Genomic DNA, 26,586 nt, shown 5'->3' on the forward strand with positions numbered 1-26,586 from the left:
CGTCGGCCTCTCTAGGCGTCAGCCTCTCCATCTGCAAAGTGGGACAATCAACCGTTCCCACTTCCAATTGCTCCCCTTCAGACAGCATAGTTATTGTTGAATAGGTAATGGTTCTCAGGGCTCAAATTTCAAAAGGTACCAAAGGCACCCAGTGAAAAGTCTGTCCCCCCCGACCCTACCCCCAACCTGCAGCCACCCACTCCCCTTCCCCAGAGGTGACCAGGGTTTCCAGTTTCTTAAATATTTTTCCAGAGGTATTTTATGACTATACATAAACTTATATGTGCATGCACACGCATACATATAATACACACACATACCCTTTGTCCCAATTAACACAAATACAGTGTAAAACACTTACTATACTCGCTAATGTTCAGTAATCTGTATTTTGTTTTTTCCCATTAATAAAATGTCTGGGAAGTATTTCCCTATTGGTCCATAAAGAGGGTCTTGCATCTTTTTTGTGGCTTCATAATATTCTACTGTGTGGACAGAGCCCAACTTACTTAACCGCTCCACTACTGATGCCGTTTAGGTTGTTCCCAAGGTTTCGTAATATAAACGATGTTGCTGAGGACGGTCTTGGCCCTTTGACATTATAGTCACGTGTGAGTTTGTCAGTAGAATGAGTTTCTGGAAGTGGAACTGCTGGGTCACAGAAGATGTGCCTTTCACATTTTACGTTTGTTCACTACCGCCTAACTGGAAAGTGGAAGGCCAGCGTTTTCAGGACAGGCGATTGGGTGGCCGTCCCCTGAGGGCCATGTTGGGATGACCGTCACAGATGCCCTGCCAGGCCGAGGGGGCCTCTGGGTCTGCTGCCCGGTCTCCCCCATGGGGCTCGACGCATGTCTCCTTCCCCGACCCCCTGAATCTTAGGGGGCGGATGCCTCTTGTTCCCTCGGTTGCCTCTTGCCCACGTTGGCTCCTCAAGGTTGGGGCTACCCTCCACTGCCCGCACCCCGGGCTCAGCCCGGGTCCCAATATTACTAGTGTAGACAGTGTCATCACCTCTCCTGGCCAGCCGTGTCCCAGAGCTGCAGCGCAAAGCACTCGTTGTCCACCAGCAGGGTTTTGACCCGAAAATCCACTCCTAGGACACACAGAGGCGGGTTAGGCCTACTTCCAAGTTACCATCCAGGACTTCTAGCCAAGGCCTGTCCCCAACACCAGTAGGGGACAACCAGTGGGATGGGAACCTTCCGCTGCTGGGCTGCCCTCTGCTCTCCAAAGCCCATCCATCCTCCAGAGCCCCTCTCCTCCAAGAAGCCTTCCCTGACCACCTAGCCCACGGGGTTCACTCCCGCACCCTGATGTAGGTGCCAACGCGAGGCACCATGCGTTGTTCTGACCTCCACGAACATAGCTGTCTTCCCGACTGCACAGCAATGTTTATCCCTCAGGCCACGCAGGAAAATCAGTTTCATTGTTTGATTTTTATACTACTCCTTGTTTCGCTCCCTAATTATTGCACGCATCTTCCCCCTTCAACCAGACAGCAGGGCAGACAGGCAGCCAGAGGGTAGGAGGAGCACTGGCTTCAGGGAAGACTGACCAGGCTGTGAGTTGTCCACCCTCTGCCACTGTACCGGCTGTGTGACCTCAGGCAAGTCACTTCACCTCTCTGAGCCCGCCTTCCTCTTCTGCAAGGTGGCAATTCAGAAAGACCCACATTGCAGGGTGGTTGGGAGGATTAAATGACTCCTGTCCAAGGTTCAGCCCAGTTTCTGAGGGGTGGGTGCTTGACAGGAGATAATTTTTATTATCATTATTAATTCTTATCTCGCTGAACCCCAGCCCCTCAAATTTCACAGCTCCACCCCTCCCTGTGGTCATGATTCCGCATGACCCTGGAAATTCTTTCTGTCCCTGGAAATATGGAGGGAATAGTGAAATCCCAGGGAGGTTTGGAATCTTTGGGGTGCACCTTCCTGCCAACCCCCACTTCCTGAGGAAAGCAGGTGGGGTGGGGGGTGATGGAGAGGGGCTTCGTTGTCTCCGTCACCCCCCCTCCTTTCCTAATGGAGCCCTGAGGCTGCAGAGCCCACTGCCCGCCCCGGGTCAGCTCAAGAAAGGGGCTGTTCCTTCTATCAGCCCTGAGCTGGTAGGGGGCTTTCTCAAGGTCTCTGACGCTGACCCCCATAGGCACCAGCTGCTGCCCCCCCGGTGGTGATTGAAACCGTAACCCCCTCCCCGCCCCAAGCTCTGGACGCTGGGAGAAGCTGGGAGAAGCGGCTGCCCAGGAGGCCTGACCTCAGCAAAGTGCTGAAGCGGCAGCTTGTCTGCAGCATCCACTTCTCTTTATTGCCCTCTTTCCCGAAGGCCTCAGGAAGCCCAGGGTCTGCGGGAACCTCTGACGTCTCTAAATCGCGACCCCCACCCCCCGTGATAAAATCCAGCCTCTGCTTAAATACTCACCGTGTAATCTATTGAACAACTCTAATGATTATTCTTTGCATTTAATAACTCCTCATTTACTTCTACTTTTCCACCTCCCTGCCCACACCCTCCTCAACCCACCCATGTGTCCTACACTCTCCCCAAAGCACATTACAGCTTAACCACGTAAACTGTTAGGAATATAACGTTTTCTCCTTCCCCAGGAATCTGCGGTTTTACACGAGCAGCCCCAGGGAGACGGCCAGGCTGAACCAAGGGCGGGTGGAACTCCTGGGGTCGGGCATGTGCTAGGAAGGCAGGTGGCCCTGGGTGTGAACTGTGGGGCCCAGCTAGGGCAAGAAACTTAATCAGGTCTCCAATTCTGTTTTCCTCATCTGTAAAATGGGGATAGATATGGGAAAGCCTGGCAAAAATGCACATTCAGATATAACTCAATTGGCTCTGGCTGTGGGCCTCCACCCAGCCCTGTTCTCGAATGCAGGCAGGCCGTTGTTCCCATCTTCTGAGGGAGGGAGGCGGGAATGCAGGAGGGTGATGCTGAGGGGGAAAAGTTCATGATGAGGAAGCCAGAATAGTCCTCAGTGATAATTACGCCAGATGGATGACAGCCACCAAGGGGCACCAACCCACAGCTGGGACTGGGACAGACCTGGATCTGCACCTGGCTCTCAGGTACCCCCGGCAGGCCAGGAGTGCCTGCAGCCTTGCCCTGTCTTTTGACAATTATGCAACCTGTGCTTTTCTTGATTGAATTTTATGGAACCTTCTCACCACATAATAACGAGGGAGGCTCAATTATAGCAGAGTTGTTGTAAGCAACAAGACGCGTATGGAAGATGCCTGGTGCACTGCAGGTGGTCAGCAACCAGGAGTTTCGATAATTAATGAGTGGCCTTGCAGACCCTGTGACCCTGCTGTACATCAGGCCAGGCCTGCTGCGGAGTCCCCCTTCCCAAAGACACTGTGTTTTTAACTGGCTCCCCAGCTGAGGATTCTTAGGCAGAGAAAAGTCTGAGAACTCGTCATGGGGCCTCTTTGGCGTGAGGGGTGTCATTTACCCACTAACCTGGCCCTGGTCCCCAGGCAGCACGTGCCCCGGCTGACACACAGACGTGGATCGCTCCATCTCTGTCCCTAAGCGGATCTCCCTTTCAACCCCACGAGCTCATTTTCTGTGGCTCTATACGGTGGGCATATAGCCCGATATTTTCAGGGAGAGGAGGCTTTGTGCTTTGGGGCATGTCGTTTGCAGGAGCCACTGAATTAGACATTATCAAAAGTTTCTTATAATGATAACAATAAAAATAGTATTTATCGATATTACATGCCAGATACTATCCTAAGAGCTTGACATGTATTAACTGAACTCATCCTTACACCTGCTCTAGGAAGTCAGCACGATTATTGTCCCCATTACGCAGATGAGAGTTTGGGGGCTCAGAGCAGTTAAATAATTTGCCCAAGTTCATACTGCTTGTAAGTGGCCGAGCTGGAATTTGAACTCAGGCACCTGGGTTCCTAACTTACCACACTCTGCAACTACATTCTCTATAAAATACTCAACCTGCCCAAGGCGGCTTCCTGCCAGAGCCTGACTGACGGGCCTGGGGCTGGTCACGGACAAATCCGGCCCTGGTCACGGACAAATCCGCTCAGTAGGGCCCCTGCAGTGGCCTGCTCATGGGCCACGTGGGTGGGGACTTGTTTTCACCCTCAACCAGCGCTGGCACCTAAATTGCGGGGTGCTTTGTGGATGGGGCACGTTAAAAGCTAATCAGGTCAATACAGAAAAAGCAAATTACCTGTAGTTAGAGATGATTAGTAAAATAGCAAGATTAGGCCCATATAAAATATTGTCTAATGCAGGGCCTGTGGCCAGAACAGAACCTGCAGCTCCTTCAGGGATGGCTCGCTCTGGGCCTGCTCCGGCTCACTGGTCGAGGCCCCCGGGTCTCCCCTCCCCGCCATGCCCTCCCCGGCGGGCCCTTACCCACGGTGGCCGTCAGCCCAGTGGCGAAGGAGTTCTGGTGCAGTAGGTACAGGAAGGAGGTTTTGCCCACGTTCGAGTCTCCCAGGAAGATGACGTGGAAGACGTAGTCAGGGTTGGCTGAAGGCTCACTGGCCGTGTGGTCCCCTGGGGCTGGGGGCAGCCCAGCCTCCCCGGAGTCCATTCCTGGGTCTTCAGGCCTGTGCTCTGCCCTCGGCTCCCTGGATGGAGAGGGGCCTTGTTCTACTTCTGCATGAGCAACTGTGGGTGGGGCTTCCAGCTCAGCCGTGGTGGGGAGGGTGTGTGTGGGCTCCCGGGGCCCTGCTGCATCCCCAGGCTGAACCCCCATGGAGGGAGAGTCCCCTGGGGGTGACGGTTTTCCAGGAGCCTGAGCCTGTGGTGTGTCATATGGGAGAGGACCAGGCGGAGAACCTTGCTGGGGGAGTTCTGAACGCCCAGTTTTCAGGCCGTGAGCCTCAACTGGCTGCTCTGAACTGCCATCCTGCCCTCCTTGGTCCGCTTCTTTCCTTTCCTCAGCCCCGGGCTCCTCTTCCAGACTCTGGCGAGGGAGGGCAGGCAGCCCGTCTGGCCCGAGGGCCTGGCCGTGAGCTTCTCTGAGCCCCCCAAGACAGCCCTCCTGCACGTCTGGGCCCGGCTTGCCCTGCTCCAGTTCCTCTGTGGGAGCCTGGCCCACAGGCTCCAGACCCTGGGAGGGCTCAGCCAGCCCCGGTGTGAGGGCTCCGGCTCGCGGGGACCCCCGGCCTGACTCAGGGCCAGCGGTGTACAGGTCGTGACAGAGGGCCTCTCTCTGCCTGGGCGGCGTGGCTGGGACAGGGACAGGCCCAGGCCCGGGGCCTTCGTCATCTGGGTTTGAGGCCTGGAACTGTTCGCTGGGCCCAGCTGGAGCCTGGGGAGGGGGAGAGTTCACATGGGGAGGGGGTCCATCCTCCAAAGGAACGAGCACTTTGAGTGCGCCTGCCCCCACGGCCCCGGACTCCCCAGTTGGGGTCTCTGGCAGACCCCAGGGGAAGTGGTCCTCGGGGCCGGGTGCTGCTTCCTCCTCAGGTTCCAGGCTGTGAGGCTCGACAGGCCGCTCTGAACGGATGTCCTGCCCATCCGGGTCCACGTCTCTGCCTTCCTCGGCCCTGGAAGGCACCCCAGGGGGGCTCCTTGGAGCCCCATCCGGATCTGAAGATGAATTCTGTTCAAACAGCCCAGCAGGTTCTGAGATGGAGATCTGCCTGACCACTCGGGGTGTCGAGGGGTCTGAAGGGGACCTTGGGGTCTGGGGCGGGCTCCAGGAGAGCTGCAGAAATTTCTGCTGGGGGCTACTGAAGTTGCTCAGGAGAAGGTCCCAGTCATCATTGTCCCCAAACAGTTCTGGCAGGGGAGCCTCCTCAGAGGAGACCGCCTGAGGGTCTGGAGCCTTCTCTTCACCTGCTCCGGGGACACTGGAAAGGGTACGGGGAAGCTAAGATCAGGGGAGGGGCAGGTAGATGTCACACCAATCCCGCCTACATCCCTCACCATCAGCCTTACACCTCGCGGCCGGCCCTCCCACCCAGTCTTTGGGCAGACAGTCCTGCTTACCTGGCCTGCGCCCCCCACTCCTCCCCCTCATCCAATCATGCTTATCCTTCCAGGCCTATATGAAGCCTCACCTCCTCCAGGAAGCCTTCCTTGAGCATTCTGGCCCATCCCACTCCTCTAAGCTAAACAAGCAGAGTGAGTGCCTGCCAGGGACCCAGCACTGCACTAGACCCAGTGTTGGTGTGTGCGTGTGTGTTTGAATCCCACTTGTGTGATCTTGGGCACATGACTTTCCCCTCTCCATGCCTCAGTTTCCTCGTCTGAGAAATGGGCATGATGATCGCAGCCTGGCAGGGTTGTCATGAGGTTTAAGGAGGGAGACCGTGTGTTCTGGGGCTGACCGAGCCTCAGAGAACAGAACCTCCCTCCCCTCTTCCAGGAAGCCCCTGTCTCCCCCTCAGCCCAGGCACAGCAGCTGCTTGCCTTGCTTCCTCCTCCATCTGCCAGGATACGCGGCTCCTGGCGGCGTTCAGGTGCCCTCTGGTCACCTGCAGCTGCCCCCGCACCTCCTCCAGCCGCCCAGCCAGGTCACGCTCGGCCTCCCGAAGCTGCTGGTTCTCGGCGCTGGCCTCCTGGTGTGAGCCACTGAGGCGGTGGAGCTGGGCCTCCAGCTGCAGGGTGGAGGGTGAAGAGGAGAGAGGCCCAGTTGCCCTCCAGGGCAACCAGCAGCCTCCCGAGACCACTGTGGGCATAGACTCCAGGCTCCCGGAGACCAAGTTTAAAACAGGATTGGGAGTGGGGTTACCCCTCATTGGCCTAATTAGCCCCATTCCCTCCCACCGAGGGGAGACATTGGAATTGTCGGGGTAGGGAGGAGAGGCAACTGTGTAAGAAACACAACTGCCAGCGCCGCCAGGGCCCAGATGTAAACAGGAGCACACTCTCCTCTGCTCAAAACTCTGTGATGGCTGCTCCTCTCTGAGCCCACATGGTCTGCAGGGAGCTCCCGATCCAGCAGCAAGTCACATAACTCGGGGATGAAGAGCTGCTTGACCCCGCGGAGTGGGAGACAAAGCCCTCACAAGGGCCTCCAGGGCCCTGCACAGTCTCCCCCACCCCACCCCTGTGACATCCCTGACCTCCTCTCTCACTACTCCTCAGTGTGCTCCAGCCCCCAGGTCCCCTTGCTGTTCCTTGAATATTGACAGTGTATGCCTACCTCAGGGCCTTTGCACTCGCTGTTCCCTCTGCCTGGACAGCTCTGCCTCCACACACCACACGGCCCACCCCTCACCCTTTTCAGGTCTCTACACCAGGTCATCATCTCAGTGAGCCTTCTTGACTCTCCTATCAAAGCCCTCCCATCTCCCTGCCCTGCTTTACTTTATTCTCCTTAGCACTTCCACTATCTGATGTGTTATAGATTTTACTTGCTTGTTTTATCATCCGCCTCCATGACTAGACAATAACTCCATGGGCAAGGGTTTGTGCGTATCAGGTCCCTCAGAACCTAGAACAGTGCCTGGCACATGGTAGGTGTGCCAGAAATAGTTGTTGGGTGAAGGAATGAATGGCCTGAGGGGAGAGGCTTCACATCGCCTGTGGGACAAAATGGCCCCATGTGGAAAGTCCAACCTCCTCCCTTGGCAGAAGGGGCCGGCCTCCATTTCCCAGGAGCAGCTGTGCAGAGACGCCTGGGAAATCAACCCGTATCAGGAGGGTGAGGCCAGGAGGCAGGGCCAGCCGAGGCCGTGGTGGGGAAGCTCCGGGAACCTCGTCCAGTGCGCAGGGGTGCTGGTGGCCTGGGTTACAGCAGATGGGGACTTACTATGGTCAGTGCCTGAAGCTGAGGGAGGAAGAGACAGTCGGGCAGGGCCTCAGACCCAAAGACTTAGCCACAACGCCAACTGGAAGTGACCATAGGCCACGAGACCTGGGGCGTCAGGGCAGCAGGTAATGTGACAGGGAGACTAGGTCAGCTTCAGAGACAGTGACAACTGTGATGTATAAAGAACCTACTACGTGCCAGGCACCATCTTATGCCCTCAAATATAGTATCCCAGTCATCACGACAGCCTTCTAAGGCAAGAGTTCTGATCTCTGTTTCTCTGATGAGGAAACCAAGGCTCAGAGAGGTTAAAAACCTGCCCGAGGTCACTCAGCTGACAGTGGAGACCAGAGCTGAACCACCCTATCACCAAGCCTCTCCAACACTGAGACCTTGTGCTTGCCCAGTGCTCGCCTGTTTCAAGGTGCTTCCCCATTTACTCTCTCATTTCATACAACTAGCCCATGAGATGCAGTAGATGTGGCTAGACCCATTTTACAGGTGGAGAAACTGAGGCTGAGACAAGCAAAGTTATGTCCTCAGATTTGCATGGCTCTTAAGGAACAGCAGGGACTTTCTGACCCAAGTGCCAGTGCTCCCACTGTACTACCTGGCCCGGTCGCAGACAGGGGCCCAAGACACCTCATTCCCAGGGGGCTACTCTCATCTGGAAGCCCAGCCAGCCCAGTGAATCCTCAGGGCTGGGCTGGTGGCTTCAGGATGACTTATCCAGTCAGAATCAGAGAGCATTCACGGCAGGTCCATGGAGATGGGGGTGAGAGTCTGGAAATCCTCAGAAACTGGGCCCCCGGGGAAGGCATGTCACTCACCTCCCTCTGGCCCTCAGTCAGCCGCTGTACCTCATGCTCCTTGGCCTCCAGGAGCTCCTGCATCTGGGAGCTGAGGGCCAGGTCCCGGGAGTCGCTCTGGGGAGCAGAGAGGTCTCAGCCCCTGAACCGCAGAATCTAAGACCCAGCCGGGCCAGGCAGCCCTCCCCACACTTCACCCAGGCCTGAGGTGCAGGGTCCAGGACGTCCCAGCAAGGAGGGGTCTCAGGACAGCTTCCCTGGCTAGGGGCTGGACTGTGGCAACAAGGATACTGAGGCCCAGGGAGTGGAAGGACTGGCTCCGGGGGACACGGCGAGACCCGGCAGAGATGCGCAGGGGGCCCAGGCTCAGCGCCCACCTCCGGCTCCCCCACTGGCCGGTCAGCAGCCCCTTAGCCAGCAGCGGAGTCCAAGCTGCCCGGGGAGCCCACCTCAGCCTGCAGCTGCTGCTTCTCCCGGCGGATCTGCTGCTCCATCTCCTCGTAGAGCTGCTGGACCTCGCGGTGGTGCTCAGAGTCCCGCCTGCGAGGGGTGGGCAGTGGGGCAGGCAGCCCGTCAGCATCCTGGGACCCTGCAGCTGGCAGGGGTGGTCTGGGCCTGGGTTTGGGATCCACCCTACTGCTCACCTCGCTCTGCCAGAGGTCACTGAGCCTTGTCACCCGGAGAACACTCATCCCAGGAACAGCTTCCTGACCCACGCGCCTTTGACGTGGTCACCCTGATCCCCTCACACTGACCCCTGTAACCGTCACCAAAATAGTGGTTCCCCGGCCCTGTCACATGGTCCCATCGCCCCTTCACTCTGCCCCCACTTCCTGCTGCCACCATCCCCCTACCCCCATAACTCAGAGGCCCTAGCAGGGCTGCGCCCGTGCCAACCCCAGGGTCACCACATGCATTGTAGTCTACGTGAGCAGGGCCCCTGGAGTGGGTGCCACAGTGGCCCTGCACCAGGCACACTTGCCATTCCCCTTCCCGCTAAAGGCCCAAGTCTGTCCTCCCCAACAGGTCCCCTAAGTCACCCCTTCTTGTAGCTCAGTTCCGCCCCATCCAGCTCCCAGGCCCTGCTGGGGACCCCTGGCCTCCATTCTTCTGGAGCTGAAAGGATTCAATGAAGATTCAACTAAAATGTGAAGAGTCCCCACTATGCGCCGGATAGCGGGTGGGCGAGGCAGCCGGCCTCCACTCACTTCCTCAGGCTCAGCTCCAGAGCCTCCTTGTCGGCCCAGGCCTCCTGCAGGCGGCTGGTCATCTTGGTCAGAAAGGCCTCCAGGTTGCCCGCCAGCTGGGGCTCCTCCTGCCGCAGCTTCCCCCACAGCTGCCAGATCTCCGCCTGCCTGGGGAGGGGAGGAGAGCCAGAGACCAGATGCGAGGTGGGACCAGGAAGCAGAGGGAGCCCACTCCTCAGTTTTAATGACAGCACTCCAAGAAACTTGGGAACCTAGGCCACAAAACTCCATTTACACCCTACAAGGTGCAATTCAAGTGCCACCTCCTCCAGGAAACTTTCCCAGATGTGCCCTCTCCCCTGTTGAATCCTCACAGCACTTTGTCTCTCTATTGTTTAGTGATTAATTGTGGCATGTGGGGACCTGGGGGACTCGACGACCCGGGGCTTCCATCTGCCTTCTCTCTTCTCCCACTCTGTAGCTGTGCGGCCTTTGGCAAGTCTCAGGCCCTCTCTGGGCTTATTTGTAAAATGGGGAGGCTGATACCTGCTCAGCGAGGTTGCTGGAGAGTGAGAGACACGCCCAGCGAAAGCACCAGCTTAGGGCCTGGCACACAGGTGGCACTGGATAAATGCGGCTTTCATACGCTACACGCAGATTTAATTGTTGTGAAGACAGATGCCAGAGGGCAGAGCCCAGGCCAAGCTTCCAAGTGAGTAAGTGGCTCCCCACCACGCCTGCCCCGCCAGCCTGCACCCCAAGTCCCGCCCTGCTTGCCCCACAACCCCCGGCCTCCTCTCTGAGAGGCTGTCCTCACACAGCCCTGTGGGGTGGGCGAAGCCGGGAGCACGCGAGAAGGTGGTTCCCTCGCTAGCTCCAACAGACCCACGGGGCCGGGGGGTGGGACAGGGGCATTTTCGGGCGGGGCCCCTGTTCTCTGAGCGTGAGTGAACCCCATGAGCCCAGAGACTGAGACAGTCTGGAGGAAATGCCCTCCTGTCTCCATACCCACCCAACCCCGGGCATCACCAGGTCTGAAATCACTCCACTGGGGACCCTCTCTTTGGGTTAAGAAAGGCACCCCCAGGGAGCCTTGTGTTTTTAGGAACATGAGTACCCTTGGAGGCTGATAGCTCAACTCACTGATCCTTCTGGGGCGTGACCCTGTAGGACAGGACAGGGCGGGGTGGGGGGGGAGGGGGAAGGACTCTTTGTGAGCAGGCGTTCTCCACACAGGGCTTCATTTAACCCCACAGCAGCTCTTACGCTCGCTCTGCAGCCGGAGACACAGAGGTCAGAGGTCAGGCCACTTGCCCCAGGTCACACAGCTAACAAGTGGCAAAATCAGAATTTGCACCCAGCTCTACCTGGCGGCCTCCCAGCTTGGCACCGTGTCCAGGCGAGTCCTCACCCCCACCCCCCTGCGGTGGCTACCCTCGCCCCCACCACACACTGAGCTGGCCTTACTCGGGAAGTAAGTGGCCGGCCTCCAGCTGCTTCATGAAGGCGAAGAACGCCTCTTTCTCCTCTGCGTTGGCCTCCTCCAGCCCTGGGAGGCTGGTGGCCAAGGATCCTTGCTTGGAGGGCGGTGGCCTCCTTCTGCGGAGCCTGTGGGTTCTCGGGCTGGAGCCAAAGATGTTCTCTATGGGACAGAGGGGGACAGAAGGGAGCAGAGCGGGGTTGGACCCAGCCCCCCGCCCTGCTGCAGTCCTTGAAGAAGTAATTATATCCGTGTCAATCACATTTATGCAGGGCCATGTTCATGCGTTCCTCATATCAACCTTGGGAGTCTACTCAAGGTGGACACTGTGCCCATTTTACAGATGAACATCTCAGGCCCAGAGAGACCAAAAGACTTGCTGGAAGTCACACAGCAGCTCCACAGTGGCCAACAGAGTCTTCTCTCACTTAGTCAAGGCATATTTACGGAGCATCTACTGTGTGCTGGGGACAAAAGTGGCCAAAATCCCTGCCCTGGAGGAGCTGACATTCTAGCGAGAGCTGAAAGGGACACATTTTTAAAGTAAATTTGCTAAGTGAACTACAGGAATAAACAGAGTAATTTCCATTGAGGGACTGGACAGGGTCTACTTCAGAAGAGGTGGTCAGGTGTGTCCTGAGGAGGTGACAGGAACTGAGATGTGAATAACAAGAAGGAGCCAGCCATGTGGATTTCTCGGGAAGTGAATTCCAGGCAGAGAGGGCAGCAGATGCAAAGGCCCTGAGGTAGGAGCCAGACTGGCAGACGGGTAGAGGTAACTGGCCCTGAGGGAGCCCAAGGCGGTGGCGAGTCTGGACGGTGCTGCCCTGCAGGCCCGGGCAGGAGTTTGGATTTTGTTCCACAGGCATTGGAAGGTCCCTGGCATGGTGGGCCTGACTGGATACAGGTGTGAAGATGGCCCCTTGGGGCTGCACGGACAACACTATTCCCTCTGCCCCTCCCCTACCAACCCCTGACCCCCTGATTCCAGGCCCTGATTCTCCCTCCCCACTCCCAGCTTCTCAATCACCAGAAGTGGAGCAACCACCTCCTGCGGCGGCCTTAACCTGTGAATGCAGATTCCTGGCCTCCCTCTCCATTGTCCCTCAAATTTTGGAGGCTCAGCAGACCTGAGAACTCTGGATGGCTTTGCAGACATTTAGGATGAACTGTGCTCTGCAGAGTCTCTGCAAGGACACCACACCTTCCATTCCCCGGGCCGGAAGGTCTTCCCCATGGAGATCAGTGGAGAATTGTGCCCTGCAGCCTTGGTCTCTCTAGGTTCTTTTGGACCTATCTGGGAGGCAAGTGTTGGAGTGTGGTCCTGCTTGGTGGGGGCTCAGGGGCTGGGAAGCCCCCACGCCCTAAATAGCACCCTCTGCAGCTCCCTGGGGCCTGGAATTCCCTTACTTAGAAAGCAAGCCTGGAGGCCTCTCTCTGGAGGAGGAGCAGGATGCTGAAGGGAGCCCCCAGCCAATGACCTGCCCTCACTGGTGGGAAAGGAAGTGAGAGGTCTCCTGGGCTAGAGTGTTAAGGCTCAGCTCTGCTTTGAACCAACTGCCGTCCCCACCCAGGCTCGGTGTCCTGTCTCCACAGCAATCTGTAATAGCATCCACACCCCGAACTGCTCTGGTGGGTGTTTTGCAGGTCCTCCGGCTAGTAAGGTGTCAGTGTTGACTCTCCTGTCAGCCCAGCCTCGCCCTGTGCTGGGCGCACTGCAGGGGATGCCTGGCGGTGTAGCAAGTCCCCAGACACCCTCCCAGGACAGACATACTGAGCCCAGAGCTGAATTCTTCGAGGGAGAGGCGTCCCTTCCGCTCCACGTCCACCCAGTCGAAGATCATCCCCGGCTCCTCCTCGCCGCCCAGGAAGCTGAACTTGGCTACCTGGAAGGAAGGGGTGAGTTGAGCAGCCGTTCCCACTGGGAGAGCTCTGGGCCACTCTCAAAAAAAGAGAGGTATTTGTCTCCAGCCACCCCCACCTCTCCTCTCCCCAGTTTTGGAGTCCCACCCCCATCCTGACCCTGGGCCTACCCTTGAGGCTCCTGGACACCATCCAAGACAGCCTCTCAGCAGAGCCTTGAACTTCCTCCAACTCTTTTCCCCTCCTTCATCCAACATCAAAACTTATCTCTCCTGAGTTGCATCCCTTTAGGATCCTAATGAAGGACAATAGCTAATCCTCCCCAGAATGTGTTTATCAGCCTCCAAAAATTATCTGGAACTTGAAAATAAGTCCAAAACGTGGACAGCACATCCTTTCAGTACTCTACTGGGGCAAAGGCCACCCAAGCATTTTCTAGACTATAAGCATGTACTTACTTCATCTCTCGGGACTGATTAAAGGTCCCAGACTAAATGAAGTCACATGGGAACTTGTAGATTTTGTCTAGGAGGGATGTAAATAACATTTGTCTGATGGGACAGATAGCCCCAAAGATTTGTGGCCTGTTGGACATTAACCAGCTTTTGAAAATCTAACTCAGCAATCTGATGCTAACACGTCTTTGTTAAATTATCTGGCTTTTTAAATGCTCTTTCAACCATTCATCACATTTCTCATTAATTAATGAGTTTAATAATATCTTTGATGTAGATTCTTTTTTTGTCTTTTTTAAAAATTTTTTGTCGTCGTTGTTGACGAAGATTCATCTTGAGCTGACATCTGTGCCAATCTTCCTCCATTTTATATGTGGGCTGCTGCCACAGCATGGCTGATGAGTGGCGTATATCCACGCCCAGGATTCGAACCTGCGAACCTGGGCTGCCAAAGCGGAGCTCATTGAATATAACCACTACACAAGGGGCTGGCCCCATAGGTTCATTCTACGTTTGTCTCAGGGTTGTGATTTTACCATTTTGGCAATTATACTTCAGCAGTTTTGGAGGTTCTGTGGAGATGCCCCAGTGGACTCTGCTGTCAGAACCAAATCAACCATATTGCTGGAGAAGAACCCCTCATGGGCTCTGAGCCCGGGCACTTCTTGGCACTTGGAAGGAAGCCCAAGTGCAGTAGGACTTTAAGTTCGCTGGCTCTCTGTTTCTCTAGTTTTTCTTTCTTTCTTTTCTTTTCTTTTTTTTTGCTGATTTTGTGTGCTTGTTTTTGGTGGCAGCAATGATGGGGAATTTGATTTTACGGCCTCACCTTTGGTGATCTCTGTGGGCTGCATGAGGGAGACCTAGGTCTGTTGGTTGAGAGACAACAGAAAATCTGGTTTGCTAATCTTTTGTCGGTGGTTGGTAGTGTTTGTTTTTCTATGTATGACCTCAAATCAGTTAAGAATTTTGTACCCAGTGGGAAGAACAGTTCTCTGAGATCTGGGCTGGTGAGTTTGTGTTACTGTGTTTACTTTTGATCCGTGGCTGGCGTTGTAGAAATGAAGTCAGACACTCTCTACATACGTCTGTAATTCAGAAAGGCGTTTAGAGTGTGAAATATTACCCGGAGGGTATTAATAAGGAGCACTACGTCTCTCAAAGAAGTTCTGTGTTGATTGGTTTGTTGAGACAAATAAGTTCTTCTAGAAACCTAATATTCCCCCAAATCACAGAAAATAAACTGAACATCTAATGCTTTAAAGGTGCTAGAATTTTGTTTTTTAATCCCCTTTACAAGAAATTCCTAGCTCAAAAAACTTTTAAGGAGCCATGTTCACATAATTAAGGTGAATTTTTAGACAAATTAGATTGGCTTAATGATTTTGGCTTATAAAACACAAATAATAGCCATTTGTGCTTTCTCTGCCTTATATTAAGTATGATACAGTTATACATTCTACTTTTTGTAAAATCTCGATTTGTTTTTATAAAGGAAATAGTTAATCTGAATTTCCTACTTTTCTCATTTTTTCTTACTGATCAAATAAGCCAACATTATCCGTACATAATGTTTAAGATCATAAAAATGTAAATTTATGTTCAACTAAATCAATGCATTATTCTAACAAATTTTACATCAACAGTACTTCTATTTTGTAGTGTGTCACCTGAAATACAATTTCCAAGGTCCTTAGGTAACTTGAAAAATGTGAATATTAAATTAAGTTAATTAATAAATAATTTGGGGCTATCTGGATATTTCTAAGAAGTGTTTAATACTGAAACATTGATTGCTAAGCATAGTTTTAAGTTTACATCCTTTCACTTCTTATTTTTACATGCTAGAGAGCAGCTATGTCTTCGGGTCACATTAATGCATGAATTCATTTTTGCCACTTTAAATAGTTGTGCCAGAGAAAGCAAGGACTCAAGTAGATATTTGCACACCCATGTTCATAGCAGTAATATTCACAACAACAAAAATATGGAAGCAACTCAAATGTCCATCAAGGGATGAATGGATAGACAAAATGTGTTATATACATACAAGGGAATATCATTCACTCTTAAAAAGGAAAGGAATTCTGAAGTTTGCTACAACATGGATGAACTTTGAGGACGTTATGGTAAGTGAAATAAGCCAGTTGCAAAAAGACAAATACTGGATGATTCCACTTACATGAGGTACCTAGAGTGATCAAATTCATAGAGACAGAAAGTAGAATTGAGGTTACCAGGGGCTGGGGAGACAAGAGAATGGGAGTTAGTGTTAACAGAGTTTCGGTTGGAGGAGAAGAAAAAGTTCTGGAGATGGATGGTAGTGACAGTTGTACAACAATGTGAATATACTTAATGCCACTGAACTGTACACATAAAAATGGTTAAAATAGTAAATTTTATGTTATGTGGTTTTTTTATTTTTATTTTTTGTTGAGGAAGATTGGCCCTGAGCTAACATCTGTGCCAGTCTTCCTCTATTTTGTTTGTGGGTCGCCACCACAGCATGGCCACCGATGAGTGGTGTAGGTCCACATCCAGGAACCGAACCCAGGCTGCTGAAGCAGAGCACGCCGAAGTCAACCACTAGGCCATGGGGCTGGCCCCTAAATTTTATGGTATGTATATTTTATCACAATTTTTTTTTTTAAAGCTGTGCATGGGATATGTGTGACTGTCGAAAGCTGTGTTATATGTGTTTGTGAGCTTTGCTGGTCTACTAAAAGGCTTGTGTAAGACAGACAGTTCTCGGTTACTGACCCCCCAGTTCTTTCTGTGAAATAGAGGTTAATTACTTTGGTTAAACGTTATAATCACTAGAGATGTTTGAGACTATACTAGGAACAACAGCGACGGAGAAATACAGCTGTGTCTGCAAGGGAAGTGGGATGTGGTTTTGCTTTCCGAGGGGAAGGGGAGAGGTTTTTGTCTTAAATGTCTGGTTGCTCCAGAACACGAAAAAGGATAAAAGGGCAAAACCTGAATGGATACAGAGAGTTGTAGAGGGTTTGCTGAAAGGGTATCTTATTGGCCTTGATTTATAATACCTGAGTCTAAAAATAAGCTATGAAATAGGTTAACATCTTGCCAAATTTGGCTCAGTTTTCCTAAGTTTAAAAATAAATTTCTAAAAAACTTGTGAAACTTTTACTGCCACATGTTATGTTGATGCAAAACTAGAATTTGGCTCCATCACTATTAAAATGATAAATTGCTTTTAGGGTTCTTAGCAAAGGTTAAAAAGAAGTTACTATTTATCTTCCGTGTAAGTTGCTCAGATAACTGATTCCATATCTCAGCAGGATGATTTTCTCTGCTTTGTTTTGGTTTTATCGTGTTCTAATTTTTTAAAAAACAAAAATCTAAGGCGTCTCTCTTATAAAAGAGCTAAATATCCTTGCAATTGTGTTACTTTCTTCTATGTTTGTTTCAAAATATTTTATTTTATTGTCACTTTGATTAAATGGGTATCCAAGTACTATTTCTGAGGCTCCCATGATCCTATCTTAATCTAGTGCCCAAATCTTCTCTGATGGCTCTTTTGATTTTGCCTTCCCTATATCAGATCATAAATTGGGGGAAAAAAATAAAAATTTCAGAATATCTTTCTCTACATTTATTAAATACCTCACCACTATTACAAGAGCATTAAGAAATAACAAGTGTTGGTGAGGATGTGGAGAAAAGGGAACCCTTGTGCACTGTTGGTGGGAATGTAAATTGGTGCAGCCACTATGGAAAACAATATGGAGACGCCTCAAAAAATTAAAAATAGAACTACCATATGATCCAGCAATCACACTTCTGGGTATTTATCTGAAGAAAATAAAAACACTAATTCGAAAAGATATATACACCTCCATGTTCACTGCAGCATTATTTTTAATAGCCAAGATATGGAAACAACCTAAATGTCCATTGCTGGATGAATGGATAAAGAAAATGTGGTATATATATATACACGATGGAATCTTATACAGCCATAAAAAAGAATGAAATCTTGCCATTTGCGACAATATGGATGGCCCTTGAGAGCATTATGCTAGGTAAAATAAGTCAGACAGAGAAAGATAAAAATTCCATATGACCTCACTTATATGTGGAATCTAAAAAGAGACAAAATTGAGCTCAGGGATATAGAGAACAGACTGGTGGTTGGCTGAGGCAGAGGGTGGGGAGTGGACAAAAATGGGCACAGGGGATCAAAAGGTAGAAGTTTCCAGTTATGAAATGCATAAGTCACAGGGATGTAATATGCAGCATGGTGACTATAGCTAACAATAGTATATTGCATATTTGAAAGTAGCTGGGAGAGTGACTCTTGAAAGTTCTAGTCACAAGGAAAAAAGTTTGGTAACTACGTATGGTGACAGACGTTAACTGGACTTATTGTGGTGATCATTTTGCAACATAAAAATATCAAATCATTATATTATACACCTGAAACTAATATAACGTTATGTCAATTACACCTCAGTTAAAAAAACGTGAAAAAATCATTTTTGAAAATTATAAGGAAATTCTTACTTCAAAGCCTTTAAGCTAAAATATTTCTGAAGTTCTTTTGGACAATATAGATAACTTATAATGTATTTTAAAAGTTCATTAAGATTAATTAATACAATTGTGTTTAACACCTGCTCCTAAAAACTGATCATTATCAATAAAGAAAAATCTTGCAATATTTGCCACATGTAGAAGAAAATAAAAACTGAAGCTTTTAACCTGTAACCCAAAATCTAATATCAAATATGACTTGAGTTAAAAGAAAAAAGAGCTTTAGAGGAAGAACTGTCACATCAGAAGAGATTTTCAACCTTTCCTGGGCTAAGTTTATATGGGTAAATGCTATTAATATAAATATGTAAGAAATTGTATGCTTTATGGGAAAGCCCTAGAGATTTCTCAATGCCTTTGTTATTCATAATTTGTTCTTATCTTCAGGAAAAACACTGATCAAACCCTGATGAACTAGTCATTTACTGTATCCCGGTAGAGAACTTTCCTCTCTTCCACTCTGATATTATTAGTTACTGTAATAAATAACCACAGCCTTTCAGTCTTGTTACTAAATAAGTTTCTGCATTCTTACCCTTGCCTGAAGGCTCAGTTAAAAGCTGCAGGCTGCAGCTGTGTCTTCCACAAAGGACAGACTCAAAACTCTGCGGAAAAAGACTCGACCAGGTTCTATGAACCATTGACGCTTTACTGAGGTACAGGCTTCTAAGCTGACATTAGCCGACTTTCAGACTGAGCTAGCAGACTGACAATTTCTAGGTCTCTTTTGAGTCCAGAAACAGCCAGCTCACCCAAGATCCAGCGGAACAGGAATTAATTACATGGGCCTGAAAGAATGGTTCAATGAAATCTAGTTGTGGTTATTTGTTGGGAATACAGTTGGCATTATTTTTTATTGTTCTATTTTTATGGATCTATAAGGAAGTTCTTTCTCTGTCTTCTTGAGCTGTCTCTAACCTTCGGTTTAGTAGATTATTGCTTTTGTAAACTGAAACTGAACATTTTAAATGGTATCTGAAGCTCACTGACCCTCTCCTGCCAATATATTTTACTGGCAATATAGTTACACGGCAATAGCGTTCTTTACACAAGTTCCATGACAATATAGTTATTTACACAGGTTCCATGGCAATGTAGTTCTTTACACAGGCTCAGTAAGAATCAGTCCTCCCTTTTGCTGGGATATAATTGGATAAATCAATTGTGTAACTGGAGTATCATATTGGAGAATAATTCTCATTTAATCGGGTGTGACATGTCCACTGTAAGGAACTCCCATGAAGCTAATGCCTGCAAGGCCCTCCCAGGAGGCTGGCCTGGAACCAGGTGACAAGGAAGGCCCCTTCTGGGCAGGAGAGGGACCTCAGAAAAATTGGGAACCTCAGGAAGAGAGGAAGCCACTCACATTTACAGGTGCTGCGGGTAGAAGCTGGTGGAGAGAGTCTTGGGCGTGGTTTCCTCACCTCAGGATAGAAGGAGGGTGGCCAACCCATCCCAGTTTGCCCAAGACTTTCCAGGTTTTAGCACTGACAGTGCCACGTCCCAGGTGCCCTCCAGTCCCAGGCAAACTGGTTTTGAAAGTCCAACCTGAGATTCCACATGAAAACTTCTGGACAGAAGCTGAAATGACTCCATACTGAAAGTCGAGGTTTGCAAAGCAAACTCACGGAGGCCCACCTGTTTCATTTACACCCTCACTGCTCCTATGGAAATAATCAAACCAAACCCAATGAGACTAGCCTTTTTTATATCAAGAATAAACTTTGGAGGTTATTTATGATCACAGAAATATTATCTGAAACTTAGAAATAAGGCAAAAAAGTAGACAGCACACCCTTTCAATAACATATGGGGTAAAGACTTCCCAGGCATTGTCTAGACTGGAGGAATCCACTTAGTTCATTTCATTGTTTACCTTTAATTAAAAGTCCCAGACTTACTGTAGTTACTTGTTAACTTGTAGATTTTTGTCCAGAAGAGATGAAAATAATTTTTGTCTAGTAGAACAGATAATCCCAAAGATTTATGGCCAGTTGGACATTAGCCATTTTAAAAATTGAACTCAGCAATCTTATCTTAACACTCCTGTCAAATACCCCATAAATATCCGAGCTTCTCGAGTGCTCTTTGAACACGTCATAACGTGTTACTGGTTCCCTCATTAATTAATAACAGTAACTAATTAGATAAGATCTTTGATAAGCATTCATTTTATATTTACTCAAAAGTCTTTTTTTTTTTACCCTTTTGAAAATTAGATTTTAACATCAGCTCTTTGTATCTTGTTGTGGCCCTGAGGGTGGGATATAGGAAGGGTCAGTTTATTTTTATTTTTTTTATTTTTTATTTTTGTGAGGAAGATCAGCCCTGAGCTAACATCCATGCTAATCCTCCTCTTTTTGCTGAGGAAGACGGGCTCTGAGCTAACATCTATTGCCAATCCTCCTCCTTTATTTTCCCCCAAAGCCCCAGTAGATAGTTGTATGTCATAGTTGCACATCCTTCTAGTTGCTGTATGTGGGATGCGGCCTCAGCATGGCCGGAGAAGCGGTGAGACGGTGCTCACCCGGGATCAGAACCCGGGCCGACAGTATCGGGGCCTGCGCACTTAACCGCTAAGCCACGGGGCCGGCCTCAGTTTTGATGGGGGAAGGGCAAAGTCTGGTGCATGGAGCAGTATCTGGAGGGCACAGCAGGCCCAGGGAGACTCTAGCAACCCATGTAGGCCCCTTTGCAGGGAATGAGGAAAAACCAAAGAATAATCTGTCATCAACATGGCTTGATTTCCAAGGCTCTGACTGCTCCCCAAGATAAACTTCCCTGCTCAATGGACCTAAAATTATACCATTTGCAAGTTATTGCTTTGGCTTAAAGTCCTTTCCTTTGTTAAAATGTAACATTTGTGGAAGAGGGTAACACATAAAGCCTTATCGGTCATTTACATGTTAGTATAAACAAGTGCCTGGCCTTTTCTGAAAGCAGATTTTAAATGAGACAAAAGGGAAAGAGCAGGCAAGCCCTGACTTCCTGCCATGGGGAGTCTCAGGAGGCTGCAGACAAGGGATTCGGGGGCGGGATGGGGTCTTAGACTCACCGCCAGGTCCTCGCGGGTGACAAAGCCCCTCTCCTTGGCGCCACAGTCCTGGAAGAACCTCTGCAGCTCTGCAGCTGCCTGGGAGGACCAGGACTCCGGCTCTGGGGTCACGGGGGCATCCTGGCCATCAGCCAGCTCTGGAGTCTGCCGCCAGCGGCTGGAGCCCAGCTTCCGGCCTTTTCGGGGCACTCTCTGTCCGCTCTCCATGCTGCTTTAGCCTGGGGACAGAGGAGAGGCGAGGGGGCACTGGGCTGCTGGACACAGTCCCTCCGTGCTCCACACCCTCCCATAGCCCCCCATCCGCACGGCTGACGCAGCCCTGCCTGATCAGACCCCCGCGGGCCTCTCTGACCTGACGCCCACCCCACCTCCCGGCCTCCAGCACATCCCGCTCAGGGCCTTCGCCCTTTCGTCCTTCTACCTGGAATCGTCAGCTGTCCAAAGCCTTCTCTGGCCATTACCTAAAGAGCCCCCGTGCAGGACAGGGTCTGTTTTTGACTTGGGGGCAGTTACACAGCGCGGGCCGGGAGCTGCCGTCTGAAGGACCAGGAGCAGCTTGCTGAGCCGGCTCTCCTGCAGCTCCTGCAGCCCCTTTCCTCACGTGTGGCTGCATCACACTGACCCACTGTAGCCGTCCGGGAGCTCCCTCCTCCCTCTCTCAGTCTCGCCTCGCCTCCAACCTTTTTTTCTCCTCCACACCATTGCTCTCCTCCTTGCACACGTGCACCAGGGAATCGGTAGCCACCCGCCCCCCGCCACACACACACACACACACACACACACACACACGGCTCCTATGGCCTTGCCCGACGCGCCCCTCCTTCACCCCCTCACCCCCACACCCCAACGGTCTGTGTCAACCCTTCTGAACCACGCGCCATTCCCGGAATTCCAGATTCCCTCCCATCCTTGCTCCCTGTGCCCCAGACATCCCCAATTCTCTCACCTCCTTGCCCAGCTGATACCTCTTCTGCTTTCACCTTAGAGGCCTCCTCCTCCAAGAAGCCTTCTCTGCAGCCACCCCTACACTTCAAGCAGGGTTCATGCCCCCTTGTCTGTGGCCCCGTGTTGTTCTGAGCTCCCCCTATGGATGTCACTGTGCGCCTGAGTCCACATCGCTCCCAGCTCCTTAGCACATAGTAGGGGCCCAAGTAAGTGTTGTCCAATTCATTAATTGAGGTCCCTTCATCTGTCGCTGAAGGTCTTAGGACAGTCAGTCGATTGATAAGGATTTTGATGGATAAGGATTTGTACAGGTGAGGCCCCGGGGCGGGAGAAAGGGAGGATGGAGCCTGAAAGGGGTAGATAGTCTGCGCCTGCCCTGGGGGGAATAAGTCTGGGGTACATAAAACTGTATGGGATGGGAGGGGCTCGATGTGTACACAGTCAGGCAGCTTCCTGTGGGCCGTGGGACCTGAGCCAAGCTCTAAGGAGGTGGGCAGCATTTAAAAGCAGTGAACAGCATGTGCAAAGGAACTGAGGCAGCAGGAACAAGACGCCCCCTCTGGGCTTTCTCTGTTGGGGCCAAAGGTCACAGGCAGCCTGAGGAGAAGCGTCTGGGAGCTCTGCTTCAGGGATGATGGGCTCGTTGCAGGGGACTGAAGCCACTGGTCCAGCCTCCCCTTGAGCAAGTTCCCTCCCACAGATTGCATAGGACTTGAATGAAGTAAGTCCTCTCCCTGGGGAGGTCCCCAAACCTTAAAGTAGAGTCTCTCTCTCTCCCCACCAGTCTTTCTCTCTCTCTCTTCCTGTCTGTTTTGTCTCTCTATCTGTTTCTCTCTGTCTCTTTGTCTCTCTCTCTCTCTAGGGGCCTTCAAAGCCTATTTCAGAAGCAGTTTTAAGATCGTAGACGTAACACTGCAGTGGTGCTCTGGAGCCAGATCTTAGGGGCTCTCGGGAGCCAACTGTGTTCCCCTCTTCCTAACTTGGTGGCTTGGAATCAGCACTGTGGGAGTATATATAGCACGAGAAGTGGCTAATGCTGCAAATCAGGACTTTTTCCCCCCAAAGAACAGTTAGCAACATGCCTCTTCTGAGAAAACTTCCTGCTGCCCAAACTCTCCCCGAGATCTAGCATGCACTTAAGTTACAAGTGTTTAGTGAGCACCGACTGAATGCCGGCGGAGTGGTAAGCAGGCCTGCCACGATGCACATGGTTCCCTTAGGCGAATTAGGAAAAGGCGCCCCTTCCTCCTGGCAATGCGTCCTACCCTCTTGACCCACAGACGTGGAAAAGGAGGCCCAGGAGAGGAAGGGGCTTCCAGTCAGTGCTCTGGAGTCAGACAGGCCTCTGTCTCTCCCAGGCCTGCCACTCGCTAGCTGTGTGACCTTGGGCAAGTCACTTAACGGCCCCGTGCCTCAGTTTCCTCACTGGAATGTGAGACTAATATTGACCACACAGGGTTGCCGCGAGGATTAGACGAGATAATTAAAGTTGAAACACCACCTCCCATTCCCCAGCACAGCCCACCTCCCCTTCTGTCTTTACTGTCTCTTAGCACTTGTCACTTTATTCGTTTATTTTGTCAATTTCCCATCTCCTCTTACTGAAATACAAGTCTCCTGTGAGTGGGGGGTTCACTCTTCTGATCACTGCTCCCTCCCAAATGCCTAGAACAGGGCCTCCCACGCAGTCAGCACTCTGCAGACAACTGTTGACTGTATAATCCACGTAAAGCACTCATGGCTCTGCCCAGCATGCAGTGACCGCTGGGGAAAGGTAGCAATGACAATGGTGGTGACGACATGGATGAGGGTGAAATTCCAGTGGAGCCTCATAAAAGCCAGGTACTGTACAGACACGATGTATCCCCACTTGACAGATGAAGAAACTGAGGGACGAGGCTCTGACCTGTCCCAGCCATGACGTCGGGAGCAGCACCGGCACCAGATCAACTCTCCTGCTTGGTCATGGGGTGGACTTCCCCCAAGACCACTTCCTGGAGAGGTGCCTCCTCAGTGGGCGGAAGGCCCCTCTGAGATCACAGACGCCCAATGGAGCGGCCATGCTGGCACAAGGGCTTCACTGGAGCAGGGCAGAGCGGGCAGCCTTTGCTCGGGGTTGTGAGACTTGGGACAAGTTTCACATGTACTTCTGCTGATAGAGATAACACACGTGAGGCAGCAAGATAAGATTCCCAGTGCAGAAGCTTCTAGAACAGAAGCGCTAGGGGAAGAGTCTGCTGTGACGTGGGTGCCACATCGCTGAGCCTGTCAGGCTCCCACAAGTAAAGGAAATTAGAATCCTAAAGTAAATTCCCTGTGGCCCTATCCCAGGACATGGGACGCTCTTGACATCCCTTTCAAGGATGGTTCTGGTTGAGCTGCACCTCCACGGCCCGTCTCCAGCAGTCCCCTGGTGTTTTATAAGAAAGCAGCGCCTTCTGGACACCTCAGCCAGCCCCCACTCTGTCAAGGGCCTCAGGATCTGAGCCGGTCAACCCTTCCTTCCCTGGAGGGTCACTCAGCACCCCTGCCTTGCCTGTCAGGAGGCCTGGGGCAGAAAGGCAGCAGGTGCCCTACCACCAGCCCTGCCTCAAAGTACCTGTCACCGTCAGTCAGGGGCAGTGTACCCCCCCCACAGCCTTACAGCACACCCTAAAAGCAGTCTGTGCCCCCTTTATGGCCAGACATGGCCACTCAGAGACAGTGGGGACACTCTTCAGTCAATCCTCACATGCCTGTCCAGGCGTGCCCACACACACACACACACGCATGCCCACACACACACACAGACACATGCTCCCGCCTCAGCCAGCTTTCACTCAGTCAGCCATCACCCACCACTCCCTCACAGTCAGCTCTCTCACAGTCGGACATGACATCTCTCACGGCCACTGGCGTGTATGAAGGTCCCTGCCACTCAGAGTCACTCAGAACAACACCCCTACAGTCAGCCAGCAGGGGCACCCCTCTGTCACGCCCCCTCCTCTGTCACATCCCCCTTACCGGGTCATCACTACGTCACACCTTTAACAGTCAGAAGCCCCCTCGTGACCAAGGACACACGTATGCACACCCCCCAGCACTGCTACCTCGCCCCACATCCCCCAAGAAATCGGACAAAGTTTGAAGCCAAACTTGAGAGCAAATGAGTCCCGCTCCCAGGCATCTCTAGGAACCAGCTCCTTGCTGTGGGATTCGGAGGGAGCAGGCACCTCAGGCCTCCTGTCAGGAACTGGAGAGCATATCAGAAGGATAGGGTAGGGGACAGTGGCAGAATTACAACACAGCATCTGCAGGTGCCTTAGGGCCTCCCCCAATTCCATCCTTCTCTCACCAAAGGGGCGAGGAACTGGGTCTGCTCTCCACTCCGCTTACTTCAGTAACTACGAATAATAACAATAGTCACAGAACCAAAACTGCCCAAGTTAGTGGGTCTGAGAGACCGCCTAGTGCCTCGTTCTGGTCTACTCACCCTCTCTCTTCCCCTCACTAACGTGATAGAGAAACTGAGGCTGTGAGAAGCCCGGTGACTTGCCCAAGGTCACATGACCATTTGAGGCTAAGTAATGTATCCCAGCCTCCTGCCCTGTGCCCTCCACTAGACCATGCAGACCACGCACTGGACCAAATTCACACCCCTGTCACAGGAACTAGAAGGGGACCGCTGCTCCCTCCCCGCTCCTTGCCCCTCCAAAGAAAAGAAGCGTTGCAACTCTGGGGTGGCTCCCACCTCTCAAAGGCTCCCAGCTGTGCGAGCAGCCCTGTGCCTCCTGGACCCGGCGATGAGGCAACGACTGCCCCGAGGAGCCCACGCGCTCTGGAGCTGTTAACAGTCGTGTCTCTTGCTTAATCACTCTTTCCGTCCCCAGCGAGCCAATCTCCTGTGCTAATCTCTGGGACTTCCTGTAGAAGTGACCACTGGTTAGCCTTTCACAACCTTGCCTGGTGCTTCCGAGGCCCCCTGGCCCTAGAATCTTGGAACTGCTGGTGGTGGGAGGGAGGCCCTACTAAGCAGAGGCTCCGAAGGGTGAAGTGGACGGCTCAAGGTCACCCAGGCCTCAGTGACAAAGCCAGAACTCGGATCCCACTCTCCGGTTGCCAGGGTGATGCCATGCCTCATCGCAGCCGGAGTGTTGATGGGCACAGTTATGGCTCAAGCTGGGTGTACGGAGTGAGCTGGGGCAAGTGCCCACCATGTCTCACTGCAGGTCCTCACTCTCAGACAGCGTCTTGCAACACCAGGGGGGCTTACGTCCAAATCATCTTTTAGAGAATAGTCTAACCTAATACCAAAATATGTCATAGAGCTACAACTATCAGAACGGTGTGGTACTGGGGCATGAAGATAAGTGGACAAATCAATGGTACAGAATAAAGAAATAGACTCAAATATATATGGGAATTCAGTGTATGATAAAGGTGGCATTTCAAATTGGCGAGAAAAGATGGTTTATTCAAGGAACCATTGGGAAAATGAGCGAGGTATCTGC

The 26,586-nt window shown here is 51.6% G+C and overlaps 1 protein-coding gene across 1 annotated transcript in view; it reads right to left on the reverse strand.

The window, feature by feature from the left end:
- Positions 1–26,113, reverse strand: part of RAB44 (RAB44, member RAS oncogene family) — a 30,955-nt gene extending 4,842 nt beyond the window's left edge. The window contains exons 1-10 of the mRNA XM_058553964.1: positions 25,827–26,113; positions 21,152–21,369; positions 12,999–13,110; positions 11,212–11,386; positions 9,766–9,912; positions 9,007–9,097; positions 8,579–8,674; positions 6,404–6,591; positions 4,394–5,841; positions 1,015–1,096 (exon numbers count right to left, since the gene is read on the reverse strand). Coding sequence (XP_058409947.1) covers positions 1,015–1,096; positions 4,394–5,841; positions 6,404–6,591; positions 8,579–8,674; positions 9,007–9,097; positions 9,766–9,912; positions 11,212–11,386; positions 12,999–13,110; positions 21,152–21,358 — 2,546 coding nt within the window. The 5' untranslated portion in view covers positions 21,359–21,369; positions 25,827–26,113. The remainder of the gene's footprint in view (positions 1–1,014; positions 1,097–4,393; positions 5,842–6,403; positions 6,592–8,578; positions 8,675–9,006; positions 9,098–9,765; positions 9,913–11,211; positions 11,387–12,998; positions 13,111–21,151; positions 21,370–25,826) is intronic.
- Positions 26,114–26,586: the final 473 nt, after the last annotated feature.

The sequence above is a fragment of the Diceros bicornis genome, chromosome 14 (assembly GCF_020826845.1).
Source record: "Diceros bicornis minor isolate mBicDic1 chromosome 14, mDicBic1.mat.cur, whole genome shotgun sequence".
Lineage (NCBI taxonomy): Eukaryota > Metazoa > Chordata > Mammalia > Perissodactyla > Rhinocerotidae > Diceros > Diceros bicornis.